Below are 27,896 nucleotides of genomic sequence, written 5' to 3' on the forward strand. Positions count from 1 at the left end.
AGTAACAGTTCATTTCAGTGCCACCACAGAAATGAAAACAGTAATCGCATTTTTTTGTCTTCTGTGTTCGAAGAGAAATATTGATAAATATTCTTCCATCTTCGGATTATTTTTTCTAGCCTGAGGAAAGTATTTGGCGCGTCATAGCATATCGCTACTAAGTCGTAGGGTATAGATACAATTTTTTTTTGCAAATTTACATTGCCGGATAAGGATTTGTGTGGTTGATCGGAAGTTTTCTAAAAACTTCTTCTTTTGGATTGAATCGATCAAAAGTTGCTGCTAAACATTTATAATTTCCTTCCTGACGAAAGTTTTCATTGCAGAGTGTTTTTAAGAATGCGTTTGTCATTATCTTCCTAGACTTTCAAGGTCTCACCAATATTCTACTGGAGGAAGTACGCGTGTGTAACGTGATGAAGACAGTTCAAGAATTGAATGGCAGGATATCGTTTTTTGTCGACACGGAGCGCTATTAGAATTTCAATGAGAGGGACACGGATTACAAGGCATTCTTTGCCTCAGTTCGCGATCACGGCGAGGGGAGGCTGGTGGAATGTCGCCCCCGTTAAAATGACCTCTGGTGACTCACGCCAACTGGGCCGAATCATCATTGGTTTGACCCTGAATGTTGATAGGAACGGTTAGGTTCGGCTCAAGAGGAAATTTTACTCATATATATATATATATATATATATATATATATATATATATATATATATATATACTCATAATTGTGCTTGTAAATATATGTATGTGTGTATATATGTGTATATAAAAAAACACAGTAATCAACCCGAAGGTCGGTTTAGTAGGTGATGGTAGAGTTCACCCAGTACCAAGACCTATGCGGCGTGTGAAATTCACACATCAGGGTAGGGGGGCCAGTTCCTTTCCCTGTGCCGGTTATGGTTTCCCAGGAAGGTCTGGTACCCAAAAAATCAAATAGCTTGGGTGGAACTGCAGGTGCTCAGAGTGCCTCGCCCCCGGCACCCTTCGGTCAGCAGTCCAGTGCTTTACCCCCTGGACTACCACGACCCGCATATGTACATAATACTCAAGGGGATGGATATTCCTTTACGAAATCAAATAAGTAGTCTGTTGATTTATATTCCCTCGTAACTTTTTGTTTTCAGAATCGTCCATGCATGCCCCCTCCACTTGCAAATGATTCGATTCTTTGCCGTCACGAGGGCCTCGCGATTTCTCATCGCCTAATCTTAATGAATTCATTCTTGTTTTCCTCTGAAGGTGGGCGCCATCGAGAACGATGGCCTGTCGATGCTGTCCTCGAGGGTGAAGGACGTGTGCGCGGAGAAGGGAAAGTGCGCGTTGGTGAGGCCCTCGGCGGTGCGGGGAGGGACTGACGGCGAGGAGGAGGCAGCGGCTGCCGCCCTCTTCTGGGTCAAGGGCGTCGTGCAGTCGCACTTCGCGGGGAGCGCCAGCGGACGCGGCGGCTACTTCACCTACCTGGGATCGCTGACCACGCCCCAATACGACGAGAACGTCACGTGGATCGTGTTCCCGGAGCCCACGCCCATCTCCACGAAGCAGGTGGGTCCGGGGAAGAGATTCATTCGCTCCAATACTGATAGCAGCGGCACGTGTGGGCACAAGCATTAGAGTTCGTTTTCCGAACGAGTTTGGAACTCGCGGAGCAACTTGGCAGTTGGGAAAAAAAGAGTTGATTCCTATTAACATGCGGACCATACTTATGTCCAAATCCTGTGTTTTATGCTAGTGACGTATATGTTTAGTTATCCATTTATTAAAGCCCTTTATTTAGTTAAATTGGCCGTTGAATAGTTTCGAATTACTTTTTATTTGTTTTAGTTTTTCCTTGGTTAACACACACGTATGACATTGCCCTCACACTTGATTAAGTGACTAAACGACTGAATTTAAAACATGAACATGAGAAGTAATGATATCACGGCCGCTTCCTTTCCCTTCCTTAAAAATAATTTTTCCGATTAAAACAGAATCACGTATCGACCTCAACCTTCGACTGCTCTAATTTAACAAACATCCAGAGTGCTACTCTATTGCTCTGATATTTGATATTGATATTTGATATTTTAGTATCCTGCAAGTCACCTCTAAGGTGTGTGGCGGGGGGTGAATACACACCAGACTAATTTGTACCCGAACATGATACCGTCGCGGTCGGACAACGTTATTCTAATCTTTTATCATTCGTGGAAAAAATGAAATCTTAATTATAACTGTTCTTAATCTCTTTTATTTTATTTACATGATCTCTCCTACCATAGAGTACGATGGGGTTAATAATACATTGTCGACATCACTGCTAAAAGAGACGTCCTTCCAATTCATATTCAAGAGCTTCAATCTGTAATTTAACCTTCGTTCCATTGAGTGATTCCCAGCCTAGCTGCTCCAATATTTTGGATACGCCACTAAGTACTATATATCATAACAACGTTTTACAAATCTAGCTCCCCTACGCTGAACGCGATAACTGGGGTTTCTAGTGCGTTAATGCTACCAAATAATAAAATGTAATAAGCGATGAATGGATGGGATGTTTCTGGACTCGACTAATTTTTCCACAAAGAAATAACAGTTTGTTTTGGCTAGAAGGCATATTTCGGAGCACTGCGCGTAAAATGCTAAACGCACGCCATAGGTTTGGGAACGGCGCTTAAAAAAAATTAAGACAGCACAATGAGGGAGTAGACTCGTTACTCATGTGTGCACGCCCCCAAAATGTTTCTGTTGTAATCAAAAATTTTAACTTGGATGGCTTTTTATTATCATGTTGCTATTTTTCCGTTGTCGCTGCGTGGCAACCAAAAAATATTTACGACATTCTATCAAAGTAATAACAGATATATGTTACGATAAAATATTAGCGCTTCGTACGCTACTTAAACGATTAATGAATTAGGTTCTTCATGAAAGAATTAAGTGAACAATCTTCAGAATGACGTTGGAAATAAATCGTGAAAAGATCTGACAAATGACGCAGTCACGATCACAAGTGACGTCACAATAGCTTTAAGTCAAGAGGGTAAGAAACTTTCGAGTGATTAATTTCTCCTCACTCCGTGACCTCCGCGATGATGGGTAAAGAGAGACTTTCGAACGAATGTTTACAGGTGCGGATATAACCATTTAACCGATAAACGCGCAGATGTCACGCTGACGGCAATTGAAAGCGCGTGACCAAGCGCGTCTCATTTTCCGCTCTGTTAACCGTTCCTCCCCCGTGCATCACGTGCCTTTTCCCCGAAGTGTAGCGAGCTGTTCGCCCCTAAACCTCCTTGACTTCGCCAAGTACACGTACCTAGAGAGGGAACCCGAAGCCTAGTTCTTCGGCTCTGGCGGTGCCGACCGACTTACTTGCATTCCTTGAAATGATTTTTCCGAATGACTTGCGTCGTAAATTAACGTGGAATGTTGGTGTGCTTGTGACTCCAGCCGCCCGTTTTAGATTGCATTCAACCGGACGGTGTGCCTGGGTGAACTTGGAACGCCCCTCCACCGAAGAGTGGGCTTCAAAATATCTTCGTGAAATCAGTGATTGGAATCAAACCTTGATCAGTCGGTGAAGCCGTTTAGCTCTCCACCGCACCTCTTTGAATCGAGCACGCGCATGCGCTGTCAGTTCTCAGGATGATCTTGTCCCTGAAAACGCGCGTTCGGACCTTCGAAGAGATTCAAGGAAGCGAATCTTCTCGCTTCCGCTTAAATCCTTCGGTGGAGGGCAATTATGGCTCGGCTCGGAGGGCTTTAATCTAGAGATGCGAACTTGGAATTTCCCAGAGCGGCGGAACACATCTCTTTGGGCGAATGACTCAGTGGATGAGCTCCTTGACGTAGGTCAACTACCAGGGGCCTGAGGGCACGATGATACCAATGGTCAGTTGGGCGAATGACTCAATGTGACTCATCCTTGCCGTGGGGTACTACCCGGAGCCTGAGGGCGTGGTTATAACTAAGGGCATGGTTCTAACTAAGGGTCAGTCAAATGAAAACCGAACACCCGCCATACCACACAGTCTGTTAGAAGCTAGCTTCTTCCATATCGATACTGGGGCCATCGCTGTGCTTGGAGGAGAACTGCATAGGGTGACAACTCACAGGCGCACGCAGTTGCTGGATTATGTCCGTGTTGGTGCGCGGACTAGTTTTCGTAGCGGGTGTTCTGTTTTCATTTGACTGCTCCTAATACAAAAACACATGAAAGATGTCAATACCAGTGATGTGTACGAAAATAACACGCCGTCGAGTGACGCAGTGATCGAGATTCCCGCGGTCATGTGTGTTCGCTGAGTCTTCCAAAGGATGTTCTTCTTGGCATGCGAAGCCCGTTCCCGTTTTATTCCGAGAATTCACGTAGTTCTTCAAATGGGTCGATGAATGAATTAGAAGTTTTATTTGAAAGATATTCATGCGCTATCGATTACATTTTTTCTTTCTAATTGCACGGGTTTGTAAACAAAGCAAATGTTCAACAGTACATAGAACTACTCGCATTGTGAAAGTGCTTCTCATTGCTGTAAGGCATTGAAAATATTTTCAATCGTCTATCGCCAATAATAATCAGATCTAAGATTCATTCTTGCCTTAGTTGAGAAACACAGCTTGATGCCTACTTCGATTAAAGCGGAAGCTTGTTTGTGAACAAAGCGTCCAAAGAATCTTTCCACATTTCTCAGGTTTGTAAGAGAGAAATTGGATGAATCGGGGTGTGTATTTATTTTATTTATTTATATATGCATACCCTTCAACCAACCGCCAGGGTGTGTGGCAGGGGATGAATACACACCAGAATAATTTGACCCGAATATGATCCTACCACGGTCGGACAATGTTATTCTGATCATCTATCATTCGTGGAAAAAAAGACATCTTAAATCTATCTGTTCTACACAAAATCTCTCTAATTTTATTGACATGATCTCTCCTACCGATGGGGGTAATATGGGGGTAATAATATAATTTTAACATCACTCCCTAAGAGACTCCCTTCAAATTTATGCAAGAGATTAAATCTGTAATTTAACCTACGCTCCATTGAGTGATTCCCAGCCTAGCTGGGAATCACTCAATGGAGCGTAGGTTAAACCTGAGCACCAATATTTCGGGGAAAAACTGTTCTCATGGTGGGTGTGCACATTATTCATGAATTCATTCCAAATTTCTGGCCTGCACGAGGTGGCACAAATTTGCTCATTCCCAAACCACTGTCGTGCTGCGACAAAGGCCGCATGCGGGGGGCAAAATTATGATCAGTGCACTGGGGCCTCTCCCCTCGCATCCATATCCCAGACAATAGTATTTTAGTATTTTTATTGCCCTGCAATCAATAACTAGGGTGTGTGGCAGGGGGTGAATACACACCAGACTAATTTTGGCACGAATATTTTTACCCCTACCTCAGTCGGATACCTGATACCATTTTATACTTAATTCTTAGGCTTTTCTGTTCCAAATAAAACTTACATATTTTGTTTTTAAACATAATTATGCTACAATTAGCATGTCGGGCTTTCAAACTAAATTTCATATTTTAAGCCGCAAAAAAAATAAGTGAATATATTCCAAATCGTGGTAAACTGAACTTTCCGCAAAATAATCAAAATTTGATCCCTGCAAGGAAAAAAAATTGCAACGGAATACGAAAAACTGGCATGGGCCACTCAATCGAAACCCATTTCAATTATTGAGGAAGTACAAGTTTTCAAAAAACAAAGTAGTTATTTTGGTAGGCTGCAAGCCACCGCTAGGGTGTGTGGCAGGGGTTTGAACACTTACGGGACTAATTTCGACCCGAATATGACCCACCGCGGTCATATTCGGGCCGCTATTATGATCCCTTATTGTTCGTGGACAAAATGATATCTCAAATCTAACTGTTCTACACTTGTTCTCTCTAATGTTATTGGCATGATCTCTCATACCGTAGTACGATGGGGGTAATAATACCGTTTCAACATCACTGCTGAAGAGACATCCTTCCAATTTATGCAAGAGATTTGATCTGTAATTTAACCTTCACTTCATTCAATGATTCCCAGCCCAGCTGCTCTAATATTTTGGATACGCTACTAAGTTTATCATAACAACGTTTTACAATTCTAGCTCCTCGACGCTGCACGCGATCCAATTCGGCAATTAATCCAACTTCGTTAGGATCCCATATACTTGCAGCATATTCCTAAATGAGGCCTAACCAACGACATCACATGGTGTTATCACATTTCTCTTTGACCTTTTCATCCCATTTACCCAGTTCTCTTCTAATGAATCCTAATTTTTTTGTTAGCTTGTCCACATATTCCCCGTATGTGTTTCACCCAGGAGAGATCGTGAGTGAGGGTAATGGTTAGGTATTTAATTTAGTATACAGCAAGTCTTGTAAACAATTGGGCTTTTAAAGTCGTAGGAATTATAAAATTATCCAAATCGTGAATTAATGCGGGAATAACCATTACACGTCAATTGGGTATCCACGTCTCGGGCAGGATTCGATCTACCGTTAACAGATGGGAGCATCTCCCACTTAATAATCATCAATCACTTAATTTTATTTTATTTGTATTAATATATACCCTGCAAGCCGCCGCTGGGGTGTGTGGCAGGGAGTGAACACACCAGACTAATTTTGACACGAACATGACCCTACCGCGGTCGAACAATGTTTTAATGATCCCCTATCGTTCGTGGAAAAAATGGCATCTTAAATCTATCTGTTCTACACTTAGATGATAGGTAATTAATGTTATTATCAGATAAATAATTAAGTCAGTTAATTAATGTTAATGAGTGTTTTGTTTGATATTTGAATCAAAGAAATAACTCGTTCTCATTAATCAAGTGATAGATGATCATTTAGTGGGAGATAATCCCATCGAGTTAACGGAAGAGCGAACTTTGGATACGCTACTAAGTTTATCATAATAATCTTTTACAAATCTAGCTCAATACGATTAGTTACAATTAATTAGCGGGCGCTTATTTCGTGGCAACCGATATTTCCTTCTACGCCTCTGCACAATGCATTCGGAATGAATTGACTAGCCTCTCTCTTTCTCCACCACCGCCCTCCACTGGACGCGCGTAAATGTTTCCCCCTCTGAGGCCATCCGCTCCCGTTTTACCGCTTTCATTCTCGGAACGGAAACCTCTTTCGCTTAGTGACCGCCCCTCTTTCTTCGGGTTCCCCCGGCTAAAGACAGCCAGACCGGCGCCTCCGTTGCACCAGGAAAACTGGCGTGCGCCCATTGGCCCATTTATTTCAGCGGCGCCAGGACTTCCGGGTGACAGGAAACTGCGTATGCTGTGCGAGGAAGTTCGCGCACTCATTTACTATATATCGAAAGCTAGCTAACCCGAGGTATTGGAAGCGTCGACTGAACTAAGCCGTATCTGAAATGTACAAAAAATACAATAGAAAAAATTAATGCAGATGTGTTGAGTCAAAAATGCCTCCAACGGTTTATCAACTTGACGCAAGATAATTTTTTTCATTTACCGGGTTATGGTTCCCATGGGAACTGGTTTCAGAGGAACTGCCTCCCCCCTACCCTGATGTGTGAATTTCACATGCCGTACAGGGCTTAATACTGGGTGAACTCTACCGTCACCTACCAAACCGACCTTCGGGTTGATTACTCTTTGTTCTCTAATATAGATAGATTTCTTAAGTCTATTTGGGCGTTCAAGTGTGCCGTACAAACTGAAAGAGCAATTTAATCAATGTCCACATTTTAAACTCTTGTTTTATTCTACTGAAAGTACAAACGATGCTTTCTATTTATGTTAAACTAATTTTGGTTTCCGCAACTTTCAAACTGGAAACGAGTTTCAGCCACTCTGAGGAAATATCCATTGAAGGAAATCCATCTGGAATTTACTATTTACGGGTGTTAAAGGAATCCAAACCACTTGCATGTTCGCTTTCATTGCCATGGACGCATGCTCGCATTCCTTCCTTTGACCACTACCGCTATTGAGTTCATCATAATAGCCTTTTGCAAATCTAGCTCCTCTACACTGCACGCGATCCAATTCGGCAATCAATCCAACTTCGTGAGGATCCCATATATGTACTTGCAGCATATTCTAAATAAGGCCTAACCAGCGAAAGGTAACATTTCTATTTGATTTTTTCATCACCTTTACGAAGGGCTCTTTTATTAAATCCTAATTTTTTGTTAGCTTGTCCACATATTACCCGTGTGTGTTTCACCCAGGAGAGATCGTGAGTGAGGGCAATGCCTAGGTATTTAATCGAGTCTACACATTCCATTGCGGTGTTCCCGATGCAGTTGGCGTTCGGGAGGGAATTGCTCTTTTTCCAAAAATTCATCACGGCGCACTTTTTTTAATTTTAATTCTAACTGCCAAGTATCTCACCAGCGTTGTATAGCATTAAGGTCATCTGATAAAGCTGCTGTGTCCTCTGGATTACGGTTTGAGCCCTTTGAGAGCGAATGAATACGCTACCGATAAGGATGAGAAATTAACTCGGTATGGTAACAGTTCGAAACTGCGAATGATTAATTCGCGCTAGTAATGATCATTTTGATACACGCATATGAAATTCCATCGTCACTCTGAATTTCTGTGTATACTTTCCATATGCAATTTTAATTTATTCCTTTCCTCTTAAAGATAATGCTCGAAGTTATGGTCCATTTAACCTCATGCTTAAATGAATCCTATTTCTAATATGAAATCATCTCTTTTGTTTTGCAGATTGCTGAATTCAGGCAGCTGATGTCTCCAACGGGAAGAGTCAAGGAGAACTTCCGCCCGTGCCAACCCGTCGCTGGCCGAAATATTTTCCTCGCTGATTAACTCGAGGCCTGGGTGGCAGGCCCGTCATATCAACTTTGTACATTTTTATTTATTACGCTCTTTGTATATTCTCACTTATGTATTAAATGACATCTTATTGTGTCAAAATCATTTGTTTATTTGTAGTCACCATCCTCCTTCCTCCAGCTTAATAATATTACCTTTCTGAAATAATTTTTTTGAAATATATATCTGTCATGGTGGAATTTTCTAAATTTACTTGTATATTCTTTGAGGGGATTCATGAATTTGAACCTGGATTACAAGTCCTCCAGCTGCCACGGTCAAATCGTAAATACGAAGGTAGTGTTAAAGGTTCTCGGAATCACCACCAGCTGTCATCACTAGCGCGACGCGTTTCCGCGTAGTAAGAGGTAATCCTTCATAGATTGATAGATAGGTCTTTATTTGGGCGAAATTTGGGCCTAATGTTCCCTTCTTCCATTTCCATTGAGGGAAAAGAAAGAAGGGGCCATTTGTGAGTGAAATCGTAACGCGTCAGTGCTCTGGGAAGAGGTCTGTGGTGTGGACGCCTCTCTGTTGTTGCTCACTTGTAGCAAACTGTGAAGAAGGAAAAAATGGAAATTCGGGTAGTGATTTAATACGTACTTCGTAAAGAAAGGTATTAAAGCAAAGGAAATTCATGCAGACTTTCAGAACACTGGGGAACTCTGTTCCCTCGTATTCAACTGTTGCCAAGTGGACAAATGAGGTTATGCTTGATCGGGACAACTTAGATGATGATCCGCGCAGTGGTCGGCCAAAATGTGTCACTGCCACCCCAGATGTTATTGCAAATGTGTATAAAATGATCATGGAGGATTGCCAACTGAAATTGCGAGAAATCGCTGATGTCATCTGAACGGGCATATCACATTTTAACAGTGAAATTGGATTTGAGAAATTCATCTGCTAGATGGGTGCCGCGACTCTTGACGCAGGATGGCAAACGCATCAGAGTGGAAATTTCCGAGCAATGTTTGACCCGTTTTAAGAGCAAACAACAGGATTTTCTGCGTCAATTTGTGTCCACAGATGAAAAATGGGCCCTCTTCTTTACCCTACAGACAAAACAGCATTGGAAACATGTTGATTCGCCGCTACCAAAGAAAGAAAAGACAATACGGTTGGCCTGAAAATCGATTGGCTGGCATACAAAAGAGATTCTACTGAAAGTTTATCATCCCACTGGTCGAGCAATTCCTGAACAATACTACGCTACCTCCATAGATGGACCAGCTCCAGCCAAAGATACACAAAAAAGGCATGGTTTAGCAAGGAAGAAAGTCATCTTTCCTCAAGATAATGCACGCCCAAACACAAGTGCCGTTGCCATGGCAAAAATACGTGAACTAAGATACCAATGCCACGCCCACCAGGTCGTAAGTTAAGGTAACGCCTAAGTATTTCGCTGTTCCCGATGCAGTAGGCGTTCGGGAGGGAATTTCTCTTTTCCACAAATTCATTACTACGCACTTTTTCAAGTTTAATTCTAATTGCCAAGTGTCGCACCAGCGTTATATAGCATTAAGGTCATCTGATAAAGTTACTTTATCCTCTAGATCACGGATATCACGGTAAAACACTGCATCGTCGGCAAATAACGTATCGTACTAGTGACTACGGAGTCAATTTCGTTAACGTAAATTAGGAATAGGAGAGGCCCGATAACACTTCCCTTCGGAGGTAACTTCTATCGCATTTGAGCTAGCTCCATCTATGATTACACTCTGTACCCGACCATTCAAAAAGTCTTTAAGCCAACCCCGGATATTTTTATCTATACCATATGCTTCTAGTTTTGCGAATGGTTCAGTATGAGTTACATTGCCGATAACCTTTTTAAAATCTAGAAAACCCGCGTCCACTGGAACATTGCTCTCTCCCGAACTTAGGATACCATGAACAAAGAGCGCAAGTTGTGCCTCGCAGTATATAGCCTTTCGGAAACCATTCTAGTTATTCACCAATAACTCCTGACTATCGAGGTTTACCACTATCGAACTAGCAACCATATGTTCCATGACCTTGCATGATATGGGTGTTAGGGAAATAGGCATGTAATTGCTCAGTTCCTCCTCGTGTCCGTTTTTGAACATAGGTGTTACATTAGCCGTTTAAACTTTCGCGAAGTACGAAGGGAAAACCTGTTTTACAATTAGAGATTAGTGGGGAAAAATACTAGTTGAACCAGAAAAGATCCAAGAGAGATGGGAGGAATATATCGAGTAACTGTATGTATGGCAAAGAACTTAGACTAGCAGGTTAGATATAGAAAGAGAATATGACGTTGATGAAGATAGTTTAGGTCCTAGGTTACTCAACTGTGAGATAGAAAAGGGATTAAGGGAAATGAAATCAAATAAGGACGTGGGGATAAATGACATTTCCGCGGAACTACAATTAACTACTAACTGAAATCAGTTAGGGTTGCTGATTACCATGCGTCATCCAAGGGCTTGTAGCCTTTGCCGAGGGCATTGGATATTCAGTGCAATAGATATGGGATGAGAATCAATGTAAACAAAAGAAAAGGTACGTGGTTTTTGAAACGGAGAGAGTCTAGGTTAAATATCAAAATATGAGGTCGTAAAGTGGAGCAGGTGGAATAGTTAACCCACCTCAGGAGTGTTTAGGACTGAAATTGTCAAAGTAGTGGGGAGAAGAATTGAGTTACGCAAAAAATCTTTCACAAGGAGGATGGAATTGACGACACGGACGTTGAGGGAGGATGTAACGAAAAGAGTAGTTAAAACATTTATATGGAGCGTGCCTTTTTCACGCTGCGGAAATGTGGGTGTTGAAGCCAGATGTTAAGCGTAGATAGGCGACTTTAGAAATGATTTTGGGGAGAGACATGGAAATGGTGATGTGGACAGAAAAGAGAAAAAACCAAGGCGTGCTAGGCATGGTGGGTGAGGTTCGGGGATTGTAGGGATAAATCCACAGGAGGCAGGGAAGATGGATGCAGAGCATTTTGATTGGCAAAGGGATGTTAAAGATGTTGATAGGGGGGATAATATTAGGAAAACGAGTGAGGGGCAGGAATAGGATAGGGATATTGCACGGAATGAAGGGAGGAAGGAAGTATATGGAGAAAATGAGGGGCTTGTAATAGTGTAAGATGTAGGGTTTGGTATTGTTAGAATAGAAATGAGATTTACTTGGTATTTGGCTGTTTGAGTCCACCCAAAACCTACCTTAACCGGTGGATTACCTATAATGATAAAGTATTTAAATACACATAAGAGGAGAATGTCATCGCCCCTTTTATTTGTGATGTTATGCAAGAATTTTTGACTATTCTTAGTTATTGCCTCTTCGCTCTCGGAAATTTCAAATGAAATACGAATTTCGTCAAATTCCTGGCGCAAGCCGGGTTAGAGATTTGGGCAAGAGTTTTGTATTCTTTAAAATGCTTAATTTGAAATGAAGTATTATTCCCTAAAGTAAGGAATATAATTTAAATTAAGCGAAGCAAAAGATTTAAAGACGACATAAGTCACTTAAAACGCAGGAAACTGCGTAATGGCCACCACGGCTGCGAATGTCAGTCAGAAGTTCCGCAAGTCCTTTAAAATTGTAAGCAAAGACATTTTGCGATGGTTTCCAGGACATATGGGGAGAGGTAAGTATATATCAATTTCAGTTCAGGTGTGGGATTTTTTTAAAGAAAGCTCTCCATTTCCTGGAAGGAAAACATTGGAATGACTATCATAAACATGAAAAATATAGTTTGAATTATCATTATTTTAATTAGAGTTCAAATTATGTGAATGAATTCATTAAATTTGTAGCTGCAGATTAATAAAATTACCTGGGGTGTTCAATTCACAAATGAGTATGTGAAGTTATTTTCCTTATTATTTTCATTTGAATATCTTATTTGATGCCTTGTACAAATGTTCAAATTTAAAGTTGAGACATTGAGTGGTTGCTAATATAATTCAGTCTGCCCACCCAAGTGTAGCAATAGTACTTATTTTGGGATTATCTTGAGATGAAGTAGTATTAAAAGCGATTATGAATTTATCGTTTAGGGTGAAGTGTAAAAGTAATGTTTGTAATTTTTATAGGTCTCAGGAAAATGCAACAAATATTGAAGACAGTGGATTGTGTGATAGAAGTCCATGATGCTCGAGTATCCTTTTAAAAGAAAATTAAATTTTATTCACGTAAATGTATCACTGTGTCATTTAACCACATGCAGCAATTTGTTTGGGCAAAATAATGACGGTAAAGGTTTTGCATTGTGGCAACTTTTGAATTAACGAAGGAGTTTTTTCGATGGTCCACTGTTATGGACTGGGCGTTATCAGTATCTTTTCACTTGCAAGGGATCCAATGTATGGTTTGAGACTCTTAATCCTGAAATAGCTGAGGGGTACTGTACCATTGTGAGAAAGTTCTTGCCAGTTTTGCGTATTCTACTGCAGAATTAGAAGCCAGGTGTACATTCTCGCTACTTCTATCAGATTGAATGTTTTTAGGCTTAAACTTAGTGGAAATTCATAATCACCTGAGTAAAAATACCAATGTATCTTTCCACTAAATTTTTATTCGGGACCATTAGTGTCGACGCATCGGCATCATTCCCGGATCTGATGATGAGGATGACGCCGATGCATCGAAACTGATTGTACCGAGTAAAAATTTAGTGGACAGATGCATTGGTATTTTTACTTCGGCTTATATTACACGTTGAATACTTTTTATGTTTCTTGAAAAGATACCAATGCTATTATTAATTCAGTACTGTGTAGGATATTTTGTAATACCTGTTCTAATTAGCCTTCAGTTCATAGAGGAAAGGTATAAGTTCAAAGATCTAATAGAGCACAACAAGTGCTTATGATAGGAGGTAAAAAAAATAAAATTTCAGAAATTTTGTGTAAACAAAGTTATAATCCAAAGGAAAAAGAATGCAAATATGCATGTGTTAGTAATGGAACCTGCAAAATTGAAGACAGTAATAATAAATCAGTAAGATAATACATAATTATTTAGGACATAGTTTAAAACAGTCGCATCAAAATTTTTTTAAAAGCATTCTAAGAGAATTAATATTGTTTGCAATGAGGCAGGTCATGATATATTATTATAGCTTGGTGAAAAATGGATTTAATGCCATATCTTACTGAGAGTAAGATGTCTACATGTGCATTTATTGAAGTTCTTGTGCCGCGAGAATTTAGAACAAGTTCACTATTTGATGGAAATAGGTCATGTTTAGTCAATTGATGAACTTGCACAGCAGGTACAAACGGAATTGAGGCAATGTTATAAACCAAAGGTTAATTGAAATTGTCTCCCCAATGATTTAGAAAAATCTTTATAAAAGTGGCTCCAAGAACTTTCATCCCAGAGGGAGGTATACTTTCAAATAGGAGTACTTATGCATCAACCGATGTATCTGAGAGTGTTAGGGGTCAATTATAGCCTTTTAATTAGCTAAGTATTGCATTCATTTGCTGGTATAGATATCACATTGGGCAGTATGCCCGTCTGCCTTGGCCTAAGACTGCAAGTATGAGTTTTGTCCATTGGGAATCTTGATGAGAGGGGCACATAGGTAGCGGGAATTCCTAGTAAACACCACTAGTAAAGTTCACCTGGCAAAAAGTTGTAATTGCTGGTGGTGCAATTGCTTGTCAGGATTCAAATATTGCTGATTAGCCCAAAGAGGCTAAAAGTAGGCAGGTGGACACTCCATTTGGGAAGCCAAGACAGTAACAATAAAAGTAATACAGGAAACCTCCCATGTCTCTTTAAAATTTCTAGTATTTTTCTTAATACTTTGGGTCCCAATAACTGGGAGAAACCCTGATTTTCAGCATAAGATTTGCGGACTGAGGCCTCATGTCCTTGTATTAAATAAAAAGGATTTAATTGAGGCTAAACATGAAGAAGCCATCAGAAATTATCTGAAAAACACTGGAATCTCATCAGTCTTTTTTGGAAATTGCAAAGATCAGAAATCTCGAGAATTAGATAAGGTATGTCTGCGTCTTCTCTTGGCTGTCTGGAGGAAGGTTGTTTGTTTTGTTCAATTTCACTATTATCCTCTATTTCACTGAGGCTTGCCACATGGTCTCACCACTAACCTTTACCCATGGTAATTGAGGTTGTAAATTTCCACAGGCTTTATTTTACGGTACAATGTATTTCAGAATACAATGCGGTATCATCAGGGACAAGTTACACATATATCTGTTGAGTATAAACCCTATGGACAGAGGAGGGGGGGGGGAGAAGTTGAAGGTTGGGGGGGGTTGGGTTTTTCGGGACTTAAAAGTCTGTGTTCATGGCTTTTGCGGTTAAGGGAAGGAGAGGCGGTGGCACATTGCTTATGACTAAGCATTGGGTGTGGCCTGGGTCATGGGGGGGTGGGGGTGGACGGCTTCGTGGAATTGTTTTTGAACTTAGTAGAACTGGATTTTTTTACACTTGAGGAGAGGGGAGTCATGGGATTTTTCGGAAGTGAAATTCTGTGGTCGAGGAAAAAGAAAACAAAATGGAAAAATGGTGGTGCCTGGGTTATGACATGGCATAGGGCCTAGTCATGGCGTAGGACAACTGAGTAAGTTGAATCATTGAATTTGCTTATACCCTCAAGGTCAGTTTTTCAGAAAGGAGATGGGAGGGATGAGCATATAATTACTCATTACAAGGTATGATGATGATGACCATCAGAGCTGATGATGACACGCCTAAGCGTTGAAACCAGTGGTGCAAAAATGAAGAGCAATAGAAAAATACTTTGTGCTATTCAATTAATGAACATGAACTTCCACAAAGTTGAGCCAGAAACAATTGATTACAGGATATGTGGTATTTCTGGGACAAAATGGCCATTATGTTTACATTCTAAGAGGTGTTTTAAAGAGGGAATCGGGGTTTTGCTTTTTGTGACACCTAATGTATTCTTGAGCTCTTGTTTTGAAAATTCTCCCAGCCTGAGCGACATGATATATGTTGCAATTATTGCATTCAAGTTTGTAGATGCGTGATTTAAAAGTTAATCCTGCTTGTCTTTGCCATTAGCTTAGAGTTAGAAGAGAGTACGGGGTGGGTTAAAAGGTCACCTTGAGTGTAGTTGGAATGCAATTTGAGATTTTATGGGATGACCATCGACTTTGAAGTCCCGAAAAACCCGACCTCCCAGCACCTCCCCTATCCACTTTCCAAAGGGTATATATTCAACAGCTGTTTGTGTAACTTGTATCTAATGATGCCACAAGTTGGTGAAATGCATTGTACCATAAAATTAAGTCTGTGGAAAATTACGAGCTCATTTGATATGGACATCAAATAATTCTACAAAGTGAAGCCTGAAAGTGTTAAGTATTCTTACTGTTGTGCTTGTGGTTATAGAATGTGTTCCTTTGTTTAGTAGTAATTGCTGGTTTTGTCCACCAGTTAATGTGTCCGGTATAGAGAAATATTTTTACTTGCCTGCTGGTGCTATCAATATCACTTTTCTTCCGTTCAGCACAACTGCTTACCTTTTGCTAGCGCAAGAGTAAGTTGGGTGTGTCACGGAGTTTCCCTGATTACTCGTAGTGGGCTGAAATATTGTTCACTTTGGCCAATGGCATCACGCAGCATAATAAGTATGTTTGAAATGATTTACTGTGGCTCAAAATGATTGATCAACTATTCACTTGGGTGGGTGGCAAATGAATTTGACCACATGACTTTTATGCTCAGTTACTACCAGTGACTTCCAACTCCAGTGTGCCATTATTTTTTGTCAAATATTTTCTAATATTAGTCTGTAAATTATATATGCCAATGGAAGCCGCCAGCATTGACCAACTGAGAGTGGGTTTGGTTGCAAGGATGTTGATGCAAAAATAAAAACTTAACGTGTAGGTCCCATCAAGGAGATAAATTTATCTATGCTCATCAGTAGATCTTCAAGGCTCACTGTGAAAAAGACACCATGGATAACTGATGAATCAAAAGTTGATGATCCCTGAAACGATGGGCCCTGGATGATCACAAGTCTCATAGAAAGAGAAAACGATGGATGTGTAACTTTTGTGCTTGCACAATAGGAAATTAAACACATTTTCTACTTATTTATGGAATAAGAGTGTTGTAAAATGTTACGTCAGCATTATTACATGGTCTGATCTAAAGAAATGAATATTGTTTTGTGATCATGGTGAGGACAAAATAAAACATTTACATAATTCTTGCATGCCTTCAGAAAATGTATGAGAGAAGGACGTTGGTGACATTGAAATATTACATGATGCCAAATCATTCATAGCTGCTTTGTTACAATCAATTTTTATCACACCTGGAAGAAAATAAAATTTGTAAATGTATATTTCAAAGTTAATTTGGCCGAGTTAATGTCACTTGGTCAGAAGTGGAGACCATTCATAGTCATCAAAATGGGCTCATTCCTGGAGCTGTGGTGTTCTACAAGAGTTCATTACCAGGAGAAGCAGTGTGGATGCCAGTTTTAAGGATGCTTTTCTGTATTTTGAGTAATACAAGGAAGGATACACCATCAAGCCAACCTTTGATCGCTCTTCGTCTATGCCAGGGCAGTAATAGAGGCATAAATCCAAGGCCAACCAATCTTTGACCTCTCTGCTGTTTAAGTACCAAAAGATTATGTGATTATGATGAAACTGAGCCATGAAAAAGTGCAGGATCTCAAATGCTTACTTATTTATGGGCAGCCTCATCACAAAAAGTTCTCAAAAAATCTTTGCCACAGATGGCAATAACCCCAGAACCATCTCTTGAAAAGAAGATTCTGAAAATGATGTAGTGCACTTAAAAAATTAGAACTCACATGTTAAAAAAGCATGTATGAAACAATCACTATTCTCATTGCCATTCAGTGTTCCTCGTTTTTTCTTCATCAAAAGATATTGTGCCTGTTTTCTATTTCATTTATCTCATTTTCCCTTTTACCTAATCCAAATTATTGTGATACTATATGATGATAATCTTTACAAAGATTCAAATTTTATTTGAAATTATTAATAAAACTTTCGTTTATAACCTTTAATGGGCATTCTAAAACTGCTTACGAACTGCAATATATTCTCTAAAGGATGGAAAAAATTTCTAATTTTACAAAATGGAAGAAATTCTGTTTAAGTTGAACCCAGGGCCTCTATGTCGATGACCCCCATGCTATGGATACATCTTGTTGGTACATAACAATCCCTGAGCATTAAAAATTCACATCTGGAGGACCTTATTTCCAAAAAGTTTTTTCAGTTGTCATGAATGTTCCTCAAACATAGCAAAGGAATGTGCATCAGCACCCGCTTTGAAGGGAGAGTTTATGTGAATGAATCATGGAGGTATTACTGTCATTAATTTTCAAAATTAATGTTGCAGTGTTGATCTTGATTAAATGAAAATGTAAGGGAAAGGAAGTTAAATGAGTGATTGGTGTTTGGTGTATCTAATATTAAGATAATTTTGAACCCTCTTTTTTGGTTCAAGTTTATATAATTGCATTTTTGTTTTAAACTGCAATCTCAATTAACATTCATACATTTGAGATGGTAATGAATCATCAAAGTAAACATTGGTAGGGGGTTTACACCATAAGACTGATTATTTCTATGAAGTAATTAAGATGACCCTATATTCGAGAGATGTCTCAGTACAGGCTGAGTATCTTGCAACTGTTCACTTAGCTCTGAGGAGTGCCATCAATGTTGGTGATGGCATATTTTCTTATGCCCCTTTGCTGTGGGTTGGTTCGTGCTTTCTTTTGATCTTTTTTTTACATCTCACGCGTGTATTTGTAATGTAACTCATCCAAATACATGTCTCATTACTTGAGGGTATTGTTCTTTGAATATCATAAATCAATTTAAGAAATGTTTATGGACCTGCCACAGATTGAGATGATTTCTTAAGCATGCACATTTTTTATTTTCATGTCAGCATAATGAAAATATAGAGTTAACTTGATAATAATTGGTAGGTGTTAGTTGAGAGGTTCATTTACTCTTTATTTCACCATAAGTCAACTAGCCAGAAGTGCGCTATATTGCTGAGTTGGCAAAATGCCTCTGGAACATATCAGTAATGGTTGAGAAGAAGTAAGCTTTAAAGACCATTAATCGCACTCTTGCCAAGAAAAGTTGAATCTGATCGCTCCTCAGGAGGCTTCAGTGTGTCATTTCATTTTGCATTTGTAGTGAAGAATGAAGCTGAAGAGCCAATCGATTTCTGAATTGTGCACTTGAAGTTAGATTATTCTGTCAACTGAATAACAGTGAATTTGAGATTGAGGTCTATATTTGTATGTACTGTTTTGGGCATTGGCTATGCCAACAAAACTGCGATATATAACATGCACATGTGTGGAAACTAATTGAACAAATTAATGCTGACCATTTGTTGTATCGTCATTTGCTTTTCTCTAAAATTTATGTTCCCTTCATTGGATATCTCTCCCTTTACTATTGGTGCTCTTTTCTTTTTCCAGTCTTTCCTATTAATTGAATTGTGTAATACCTGAGATCCTTCTTAGCATTGAATTTTTTCAGGAGGATTAAATTGACATTCTCATTGGTCCTCCTAAGGTGATACCAGTGGTTAGTGATCTCATATGCTCATCAAATCGATACAATAGAAGTGAGGAAAAAGATTATAGCGTAATGGTTATTGGTGTTCCAAATGTTGGAAAGTCTTCACTAATAAACTGGCTTCGGAATAAGCACCTAAACAAAGGTTAGTTGTGGCCATGTACGTTCTTCATTCTCTTAATTTTCATTCCTTGTTCTGCTGGTGTTTAATATTTAAGAGCGTTAATTAATTCATGAGTTTCATTTTTTTCAGGCAATGCAGCTCAGGTGGGAGCGGTTGCTGGCATTACAAGAAGGGTTCAAAATAGGATTAAAGTCAGCGAAGAGCCGAAAGTGTACTTGCTTGATACTCCAGGCATTCTGCAACCATCTGTCAAGGATGTTGAAGCTGGGCTGAAACTTGCTCTTTGTGGTATGTGTGTCATGTGCAAAGATGCTCCTCACATTTTTTTATTTCAGGTCCAACTGCATATTATTAAAAGTGTATTTTGGAGCTGGTTCACGGCATGATTTGAATTGATGTACATTCTGTTAGCATATAACCATGAAACTATAATTAAATCATGATATATATTTCCCGTCTTAATTCACAAATGCTTATTACTTTTACTATTTTACAAGTGCAACTTTTACACCAAGTGATACAGTATAATTATGAACCTGCACAAGAGGTCACATTTATGTACATCATGGCTTGAGAACAAATTCCTCTTTGCTTGACTCTTCCGTGAATTTATGCTTAGATGTATGCATTTGCAGCATGGTCTTGGTAGTCCTGGGATAGAGTTTTTTTGGACTAATGACACTAGGGCCCTGGTTCGATTCCCAGGTAAGCCTCTCTGAAATCCCAAAGCTATATGATTTTTCGGATACCAGACAATCCTGGGAAACTATAACCGGCACAGGGAAAGGAACTGGCCCCCCTACCCTGATGTGTGAATTTCACACGCCGTATAAGGCTTAGTACTGGGTGAACTCTGCCATCACCTACCAAACTGACCTTCAGGTTGATTACTGTGATTATTGCTTTATATGTATATGTGTAGTTTATAGCATTTGGAAACTAATAAGACAAGTTAATTAATCAGTAAATGTAAAGCATAAACAATTTGGACTGATTCATAAAATTCAGCCATCAATGATCAAAGAGCAAATAAAATATGTGCATATATCAAGTTATCTGGAAAAACTGAGGAGGACTGTAGGCATGTGCAGACTTTGTGTGAAGGGCTAGGTGTTGGGCAAAAGAAAATCCTTTCAGGTTTGAATTTGGTATTTGGGAAATAATTGAAACCTTTGGATTCCCTGGAGTGGCCAGTAATTGGAGAGAATTACTGGCAAGTTAGCAAGGAGTGTTTGATACTTCAAAGAGTCTGTGTGTGATCACAATGATAGGAAAACTATTAGCCCAACAACTTCATAGACCGCATAACCAGTTGTGTAGGATTTTTGTTTGAAAGAATCCAAATGATGATACATTCAATCATTGATATCTCAATCCGAAGATTGTTTGGCTGCATTATCCCTCCATTGAAGGATCTCAGTTTTTCCCGGCGTATTGTATTCAGGAAGTTCTCTCGGGGTTTCCCACCGGGTCGGTGCACACCACGCTGACCCGGTGGGAAACCCGAGAGAACTTCCTTATCCCTCCATTCTTCTATCGTCTTAAAAGAATATTTCATTTTTTACCTATATATCTATGTATATATATTTGTCCCCTTGGTTTCCTATGAATGGATGATTAACTTTCTCTATTGGAGCAACCAACCACAGTAATTAACCTGAAGGTTGATTTGAAAGTGGAAAGCCCAGCAACATGTTTTCTGCGCATCAGACCAAATTCACTGGTCAGAGAATGGGAAAGAGAGAGAGAGGGAGGTGGGGGGAAGGAACTGTCCCTTTCCCGGAGATGCATTTAGTTTCCTGGGAATATCTGATATCTGAAAAATTATGCGGAATAATTATGAAATTCAAGTCAGATGATGAAGTGCAAGAAGTGGTCATCAGTTGTCTTTGCGACACAGCGGGAGACAGGTATCATGCCAGCTTTAAAAAGCTGGTTACAAGGATGCAAAAAGTGATTTATCGTCAAGGTAGCTATGTGGAAAAATAGCTATGTGCTCAACCTTTCCAATGATGTGTGTTAAGTTGAGAATAAATTTGATTTTTCATGAAAAATAAACAGGGGACCTTACATTTCAATACGCCCTCATATATCATCACTGAAATTTTTATTGCATTTTCATGCTTTATACTCCACATAAATGTTTCCTTGCTGTTATTACTACATCTTCAGCAATCATAGTAGTTGCCCCTTCACCATAATACCTTCTCCGTAAGTGGGACTCTTCAGTGGCATGCCATTGAATGGTTTTTGAAGGGACCCAGACTTCTAAATGTACCAACCCGTAAAATGTGAAAACAGCTAGCTAGCAAATTATTGGCTTTCCAATGTTTTCACGACAGTTCACTGTATTTTAAGTAAAATTAAAATAATTTTATCTTAAATTGTAAACTTAGTTTTAAATAATTGGTTAATTTTTAAGAAAAAAATATTTTTTCTGAGAATTTGTTGCACTACAACCAGCTTAATTTTCTGATGATAGCATCATAAAGTTATTTCCATGATCTTGTGCCACTGGTATGGATGTAATTTTATGCCATATTTCATTCATATGTGTCGCGGTAGTCCAGGGGGTAGAGCATTGGACTACTGACTGGAGGCTTGCCCGGGTTCAATACCCGGACAAGCCTCTCTCGGCACCTGCAGCTCAACCCTAGCTATGTGATTTTTCGGGTACCACATCTTCCTGGGAAACCATAACTGGAAGAGGGAAAGGAACTGGCCCCCCCTACCCTGATGTGCGAATTTCACACGCTGTGTAGGGCTTAGTACTGGGTGAACTCTACTATCACCTTCCAAACTAACCTTCGGGTTGATATACATAACCATATCACGCCTGAAACGTCTCTTTTTATAACAGTTTCAGGTTTAACTTGGTGGAAATCCTTCATGATGAGGGTAAAAAAGAAACTTTACTTCAAACCATGCTCGTGAAGTATTAAATCTTTATTGTGGAAGTGTTAAGTTTCTTTTTTACCCTCATCACTTTGGGTTGATCACTGTGTTTATGGTTTTTTAAAATTTCATTCATAACCATGCAGTCCGCCACTGAACTATGCACACTCTATTGCCCTTGGGCTAACTGTATGACTGGAATGGAGCGTACAATAATGAGCATCCGGAAGAAGTACCATATTTTCCTATTCATTATGGGCACATTATCTATGCAAAAATGTTCGGATGATCGAAAAAATGATGATGCGTGTTATGTCATGAAAATCGAAAAAATCCAAACATAGACATATTATTACGCACATACATCCGATTTAGACATATTTTTACACACACTATATATAATTTTTACACGCATTTGTATATACAGATGTGCGGTATCTACAGGTACTACCTGTATTAATGTTCAAGATAACTGTGAAGCCCTGGACACGCGGTATCTATACAAATTCATGATAACTACAAAGTTCTGGGTGCGCATTGTACAAAAGGTGCATGTTATCGATGGGAAAATTTGGTAGTTTCTACAGGGTCGCACCCAAAAGTGGTAGGACTGATTTTCTCTGGCGCGAACTCTCTGGTGGAGGGGACCTGTATGTCTTCTGAATGTAATCTACCTTGTGGAAGTGGATTATTTATCTATTTCTTCTTAGTATCTGCTTCCAGTGCCTTAATATTTTTGCTTGTCTTTGAGTTGCTGAGTTTATTTGCTTGAGCAGTTTGTGAGAGATTTCATTGAATATTGAGAACATGAGCTTGGGCCATTAGATTTCAGAAATAATGCTTCAATTGATGTTACCTAATTGAAATTTTGTTTAATTCTGTACATGTTGGAACTCTCTGCAGCCTGTCTTCAAGATCATTTAGTAGGTGAAATTGTGATAGCAGATTATCTGCTATACACTTTGAACAAGATGCAGAATTTTAAGTAAGTAGCTATTATATGCCAATGAGTTTAAGTTGGTCAGAGTAAATGGTAATTGTATGGATCCAAAAAAAAATGATTTGTGAATTTTGAATATTAAACATCTTATTTAATCAATGAACAGATATGTGGAACTTATGGGTTTAGAAGATCCAAGTGATGAAATTGGCATGGTTCTCGTTAAAGGAGCAATCAAGTTGGACAAATTCCAAAAAGTGAAGCATTATGATGGTGAGTTTCAAATAATCTCATACCTTTCCAAATTGGAAGACACTAGCTAACCATATTTACTATAGAGAGCGCTAGTTAGTTTTCTGACAGCTTGAATGGAACTTTGCTCTTTCAGAAGTGTTATGATTTCCATGTATTGTTTCTGTTTCAAATTAAATATGCATGCACTCAAAGTAAAGAGGGAGCGTTAAATCAGCCATGAGTTAAGCATTTTATGATGGAATTGTGCATCCAATTACTAATATTTTGCCATGTGTATGAAATCTGGAACACTCAAAAAGAGAAATTAAAGAAAGCTCCTCACTCTGGCCCCATTAGTGTAAACAGAGGTACCGCCCTGGACATTCCTGATTTTGTAATGAGTGTCCCTATGTAATAACTTCCATTTTCGTTTTAAGAATCAACTGCTAATTTTTTGATAGATTTCTACCAAAAGCCATTTTTTTCTATGCATCTGTCAAATTTGAGATTAACATTGAAATTTTGTGTCAGGCTGAATAATATTTGATATTTTAGTACCCTGCAAGCCACCGCTAGGGCGTGTGGCAGGGGGTGAACTTGACTAATTTTGACCCTAATATGACCCTACCATGATCGGACAATGTTATTCTGATCCCTTATTGCTCATGGAAATAGGAGATCTTAAACCTATCTGTTCTACACTTGATCTCTCTAGTTTTATTGACACGATCTCTTCTACTGTAGTGTTATGGGGGTTATAATACATTTTCAACATCAATGCTAAAGAGACGCCTTTCCAATTAATGCAAGAGATTTGATCTGTAATTCAACCTTTGCTCCGTGAGTGATTCCCAGCATAGCTGCTCTAATATTTTGGATACGCCCCTAAGTTTACTATAACAACATTTTAGAATTCTAGCTCCTCTATGCTGTACACGATCCAATTCAGAAATTAACAACTTCATGAGGATCCCATATACTAGCAGCATATCCTAAATTAGGCCTATCCAGCAATAGATAACATTTCTCTTTGACCTTTTCATCACATTTACCCAGTACTCTTCTAATAAATTCTAATTTTTTGTTATTTTATCCACCTATTCCCTGTACGTCTTTCACTCAGGAGAGGTTGTAACGTCTAAGTATTTAATCAAGTCTACACATTCCATTGCGGTGTTCCCGATGCAGTAGGCATTCTGGAGGGAATTGCTCTTTTTCCACACTGGAAAGCACTTGCACTTTTTCATGTTAGAACGTGCACTTATGTATGTATTTATGTATGATATGCACTTGTTTTTAGGCATTGGAAAGGAAACATTACTGTAGACATCATATTAATCAGCCCTTGATTTTGAATGTCTAGCAATGTTGCTCTATCCAAATCCATGGAAGGGCATTCCACTGTCACGCAATGCTTTTGCCATGGGAAGTTTCTTCTACTTAAGCGTTTGTGGCTACCCTCCTCAATCCATGCGACAAGCAAACTCAAACTCCATGGTCTGGCTCATGTGCTTTGCGCAGACATGCTCTTGAGACCTTGTTGTGGCAGCTTCAAAACCCAAAAGAGAACCACGGTGTCGACTTCAAAGCATGGTGGTTGATTACTAGGATTGTAGGGTTAGGGAGGGATTGCAGGCACAAAGAGAGTCAACATCAGTAATGGTGTTCACTAAGAACCTTCCCAAGAATGTGGGAAGACATGTGTTTTATGGCATTTGGCTAATTTAAAGTGTGTAAACATTCAGCATAAGAGAAATATGGTTTTGGTTGTACCTTTAGAAGCTGTGAGTGAAATGTAATATATTAAAACTCACCTAAATATCTGGTTACTCACAAACCTGTCATGTATGCCCATTTGGGTTTTAATATATTGTCCCATTAATCTTTTGTTTTCAATTCTGATATCATTTCCAAGATGCAGCAGTATAATTTCTCCTACCTTTTTTCAAAGTATATATTGTAAATATTTATCATCAATTTCTGCAGTTAAGTTTGAAAACTATTTGTGAGTTGTGTGCACTATGTAGCTAATATTAAATTTAGTATTGCTTATCTAACATCCGACTCACAAGTTTCTTTTACATTTCTTCAGGTTCATTGGTGAAGAGGCCTAATATAGCAGCAGCAGCCATCTACTTAATCAGAGAATTTAGGGAAGGAAGATTAGGAAAAATAGTTCTTGATTCTGTAGATTCTTGTGATAGCACAGGGTGAAGTCCTTTGGTGGCCGTAATAACTCTCATTAGTAGTGTGTGATGATTTACTTCCAGTTCGAGATTTGACCAGTGTTCTCTGATTGAACAAATCTTCATACGAGTGTGTATGTGTACATATGTTTGGTTTTTTCCTACAAGGGCATTCTAATAAATGTTGCTTAAAATCAGCTAAGAGAGAAATATCAAAATGTGAGACTTCATATTATAGATTTGATTATTTTTGTATAAAAGTGGGTGATATTTCAGAGGTGATAATTAATTATGCATATTAATCATCCAATAAAATAATCCAGGAAAGCTATCATGTGTTCCTGATAACAATATTCACAGCTAGATTACAATGAAAAAGTGAAGAAGTTTTAATGGCCCAACATTTAAAAATGGTAAAGAATAATGTTTAATTGCATTATATGCGCTTCAATGGTTGAGGTCATTTTACATTGTTCATAGAATTAAAGGGGGATTGTTGCAATGCAAACATCAATCCCTTAGGTGAAATCTGAATTATCTGGAAAGCATACTAAGTTTACCTTGGATGCGATAATTTTTCATGTAATTCGCAAGTGAAATGCTTAATTTCATGATTGATCAATGAAAAAAAGTTGAGCCATGTAAGAATATTCATGAAAATACATGTGTATGCGGGTGTGACCGAAACATAAATTGTACTCTGTGGCTTTTCTTGGGTTAAATGAAATTCTACGGATGGAAAGAGTCAGCATTGCAGTTATGACGGTGAGGCAAGGTAGACCACTACCATGGTACCAACACTTGAGTACAACACAGTACGATGGTGGTCCCCAAAGTACCTGACCCAGCAAAGAAAACAAAAAGTTTGGACAAAAATGTATTTATTTTCAACATAATCTCCTTTAAGATCTACAAACTTTTCCCAGCAATGTTCAATAAGTGCGATACTCTTTATATAATAGGAATTGTCTTGTTCCTCAAAATAGCCATTAACTGCCAACATCACTTCTTCACGGTTGGAAAATCTTTGACCACGGAGCCATTTTTTCAAGTTTGCAAACAGAAAATAATCCGAGGGGCAAAATCTGGCAAATAGGGTGGATCATAAGGTAGCAATTCAAACTTTAATTCATGAATTTTGGCCATTGCAATAACATTTGTGAGCTGGTTCATTGTCTTGATTAAGCAACACTTTCTTCTTAGCGACAGTATTTGCTTGATTTCTTTTCACAAACGTTGCAATAAGTTAAATGTCTATGGAAATCATTACACCTCATGCATATTAGAATATCTAAGCCTTGAAATATAGCAAAATCGCGCTCGTCATAATAATAATAATAATACTTGCCATTGATAGTTTTTCCTTTATCAAGATAGTCAATGAAAATTACCCCACACACACACCCCAAAAAACTGACGCCATGACCTTGCCTGCAGATGAAACGGTCTTCGCCTTCTTTGGAGTTAGTTCTCCCTTTGAAATCCCTTGTTTTGATTGTTCTTTTGTCCCGGATGTGAAGTAATGGACCCATGTTTCATCCATGGTTATTAAACAGCACAAAAATTCTGCTTTCATGCCTTGAAACTTCACTAAACACTCATTTGGAAAATCTTCACAACACTGGTTTTGCTCGAGTGTGACCAAACACAGCACCCATCTTGCACACAGCTTTCTCATGTCCAAATTTTCAGTTAATATGTGATGTACCGCACTTTTTGAAATGCCTACTATGTCAGCTAGCTAGCGCACTTTCAGTCGATCATCATCCAGTATCTTTTTGTGGATTTTCTTCACCGTTTCTGGAGTGGTCACCTCATTTGGTTGACCAATGCAATACTTGTGTTGATAGCTCATATGGCCTCATTTAAACTCTGCTAAACAATATTTTACTGTTATAAACGAAGGAGCAGACTCACCCAGAGTAGAATCCAGTTCAGCTTTCTTATTGGTTGGGCTGAGATCTTACAAATAAAAGTATTGTATCACGTAACGACGACCAATTTTCTCCATTTTTTCACATATTCACTGGAAACGCTCACAATTGATGGCTACCAAACAAATACTTAACAGAGTAGCATCTTCAAACTTGAAACATATGCTTTATTGA

General features: G+C 39.0%; 2 protein-coding genes across 3 annotated transcripts in view; both read left to right on the forward strand.

The window, feature by feature from the left end:
• Positions 1-8,932, forward strand: part of LOC139690291 (carbonic anhydrase 2-like) — a 64,585-nt gene extending 55,653 nt beyond the window's left edge. For both annotated transcript variants that reach the window (XM_071587651.1, XM_071587652.1), the window contains exons 6-7: positions 1,252-1,554; positions 8,731-8,932. In XM_071587651.1, the coding sequence (XP_071443752.1) occupies positions 1,252-1,554; positions 8,731-8,832 (405 nt within the window). In that variant the 3' untranslated portion in view covers positions 8,833-8,932. The remainder of the gene's footprint in view (positions 1-1,251; positions 1,555-8,730) is intronic.
• Positions 8,933-12,205: 3,273 nt separating this feature from the next.
• LOC139690344 (mitochondrial GTPase 1) lies at positions 12,206-26,470 on the forward strand. The gene is made up of 8 exons (XM_071587746.1): positions 12,206-12,460; positions 12,909-12,973; positions 14,634-14,828; positions 19,407-19,554; positions 19,663-19,821; positions 23,332-23,413; positions 23,535-23,641; positions 25,695-26,470. Exons 1-8 carry the CDS (start codon positions 12,361-12,363, stop codon positions 25,814-25,816), a joined length of 978 nt encoding a protein of 325 aa, XP_071443847.1. The 5' UTR covers positions 12,206-12,360; the 3' UTR covers positions 25,817-26,470.
• Positions 26,471-27,896: the final 1,426 nt, after the last annotated feature.

The sequence above is a fragment of the Hetaerina americana genome, unplaced genomic scaffold (assembly GCF_022747635.1).
Source record: "Hetaerina americana unplaced genomic scaffold, ioHetAmer1.1.p SCAF_3, whole genome shotgun sequence".
Lineage (NCBI taxonomy): Eukaryota > Metazoa > Arthropoda > Insecta > Odonata > Calopterygidae > Hetaerina > Hetaerina americana.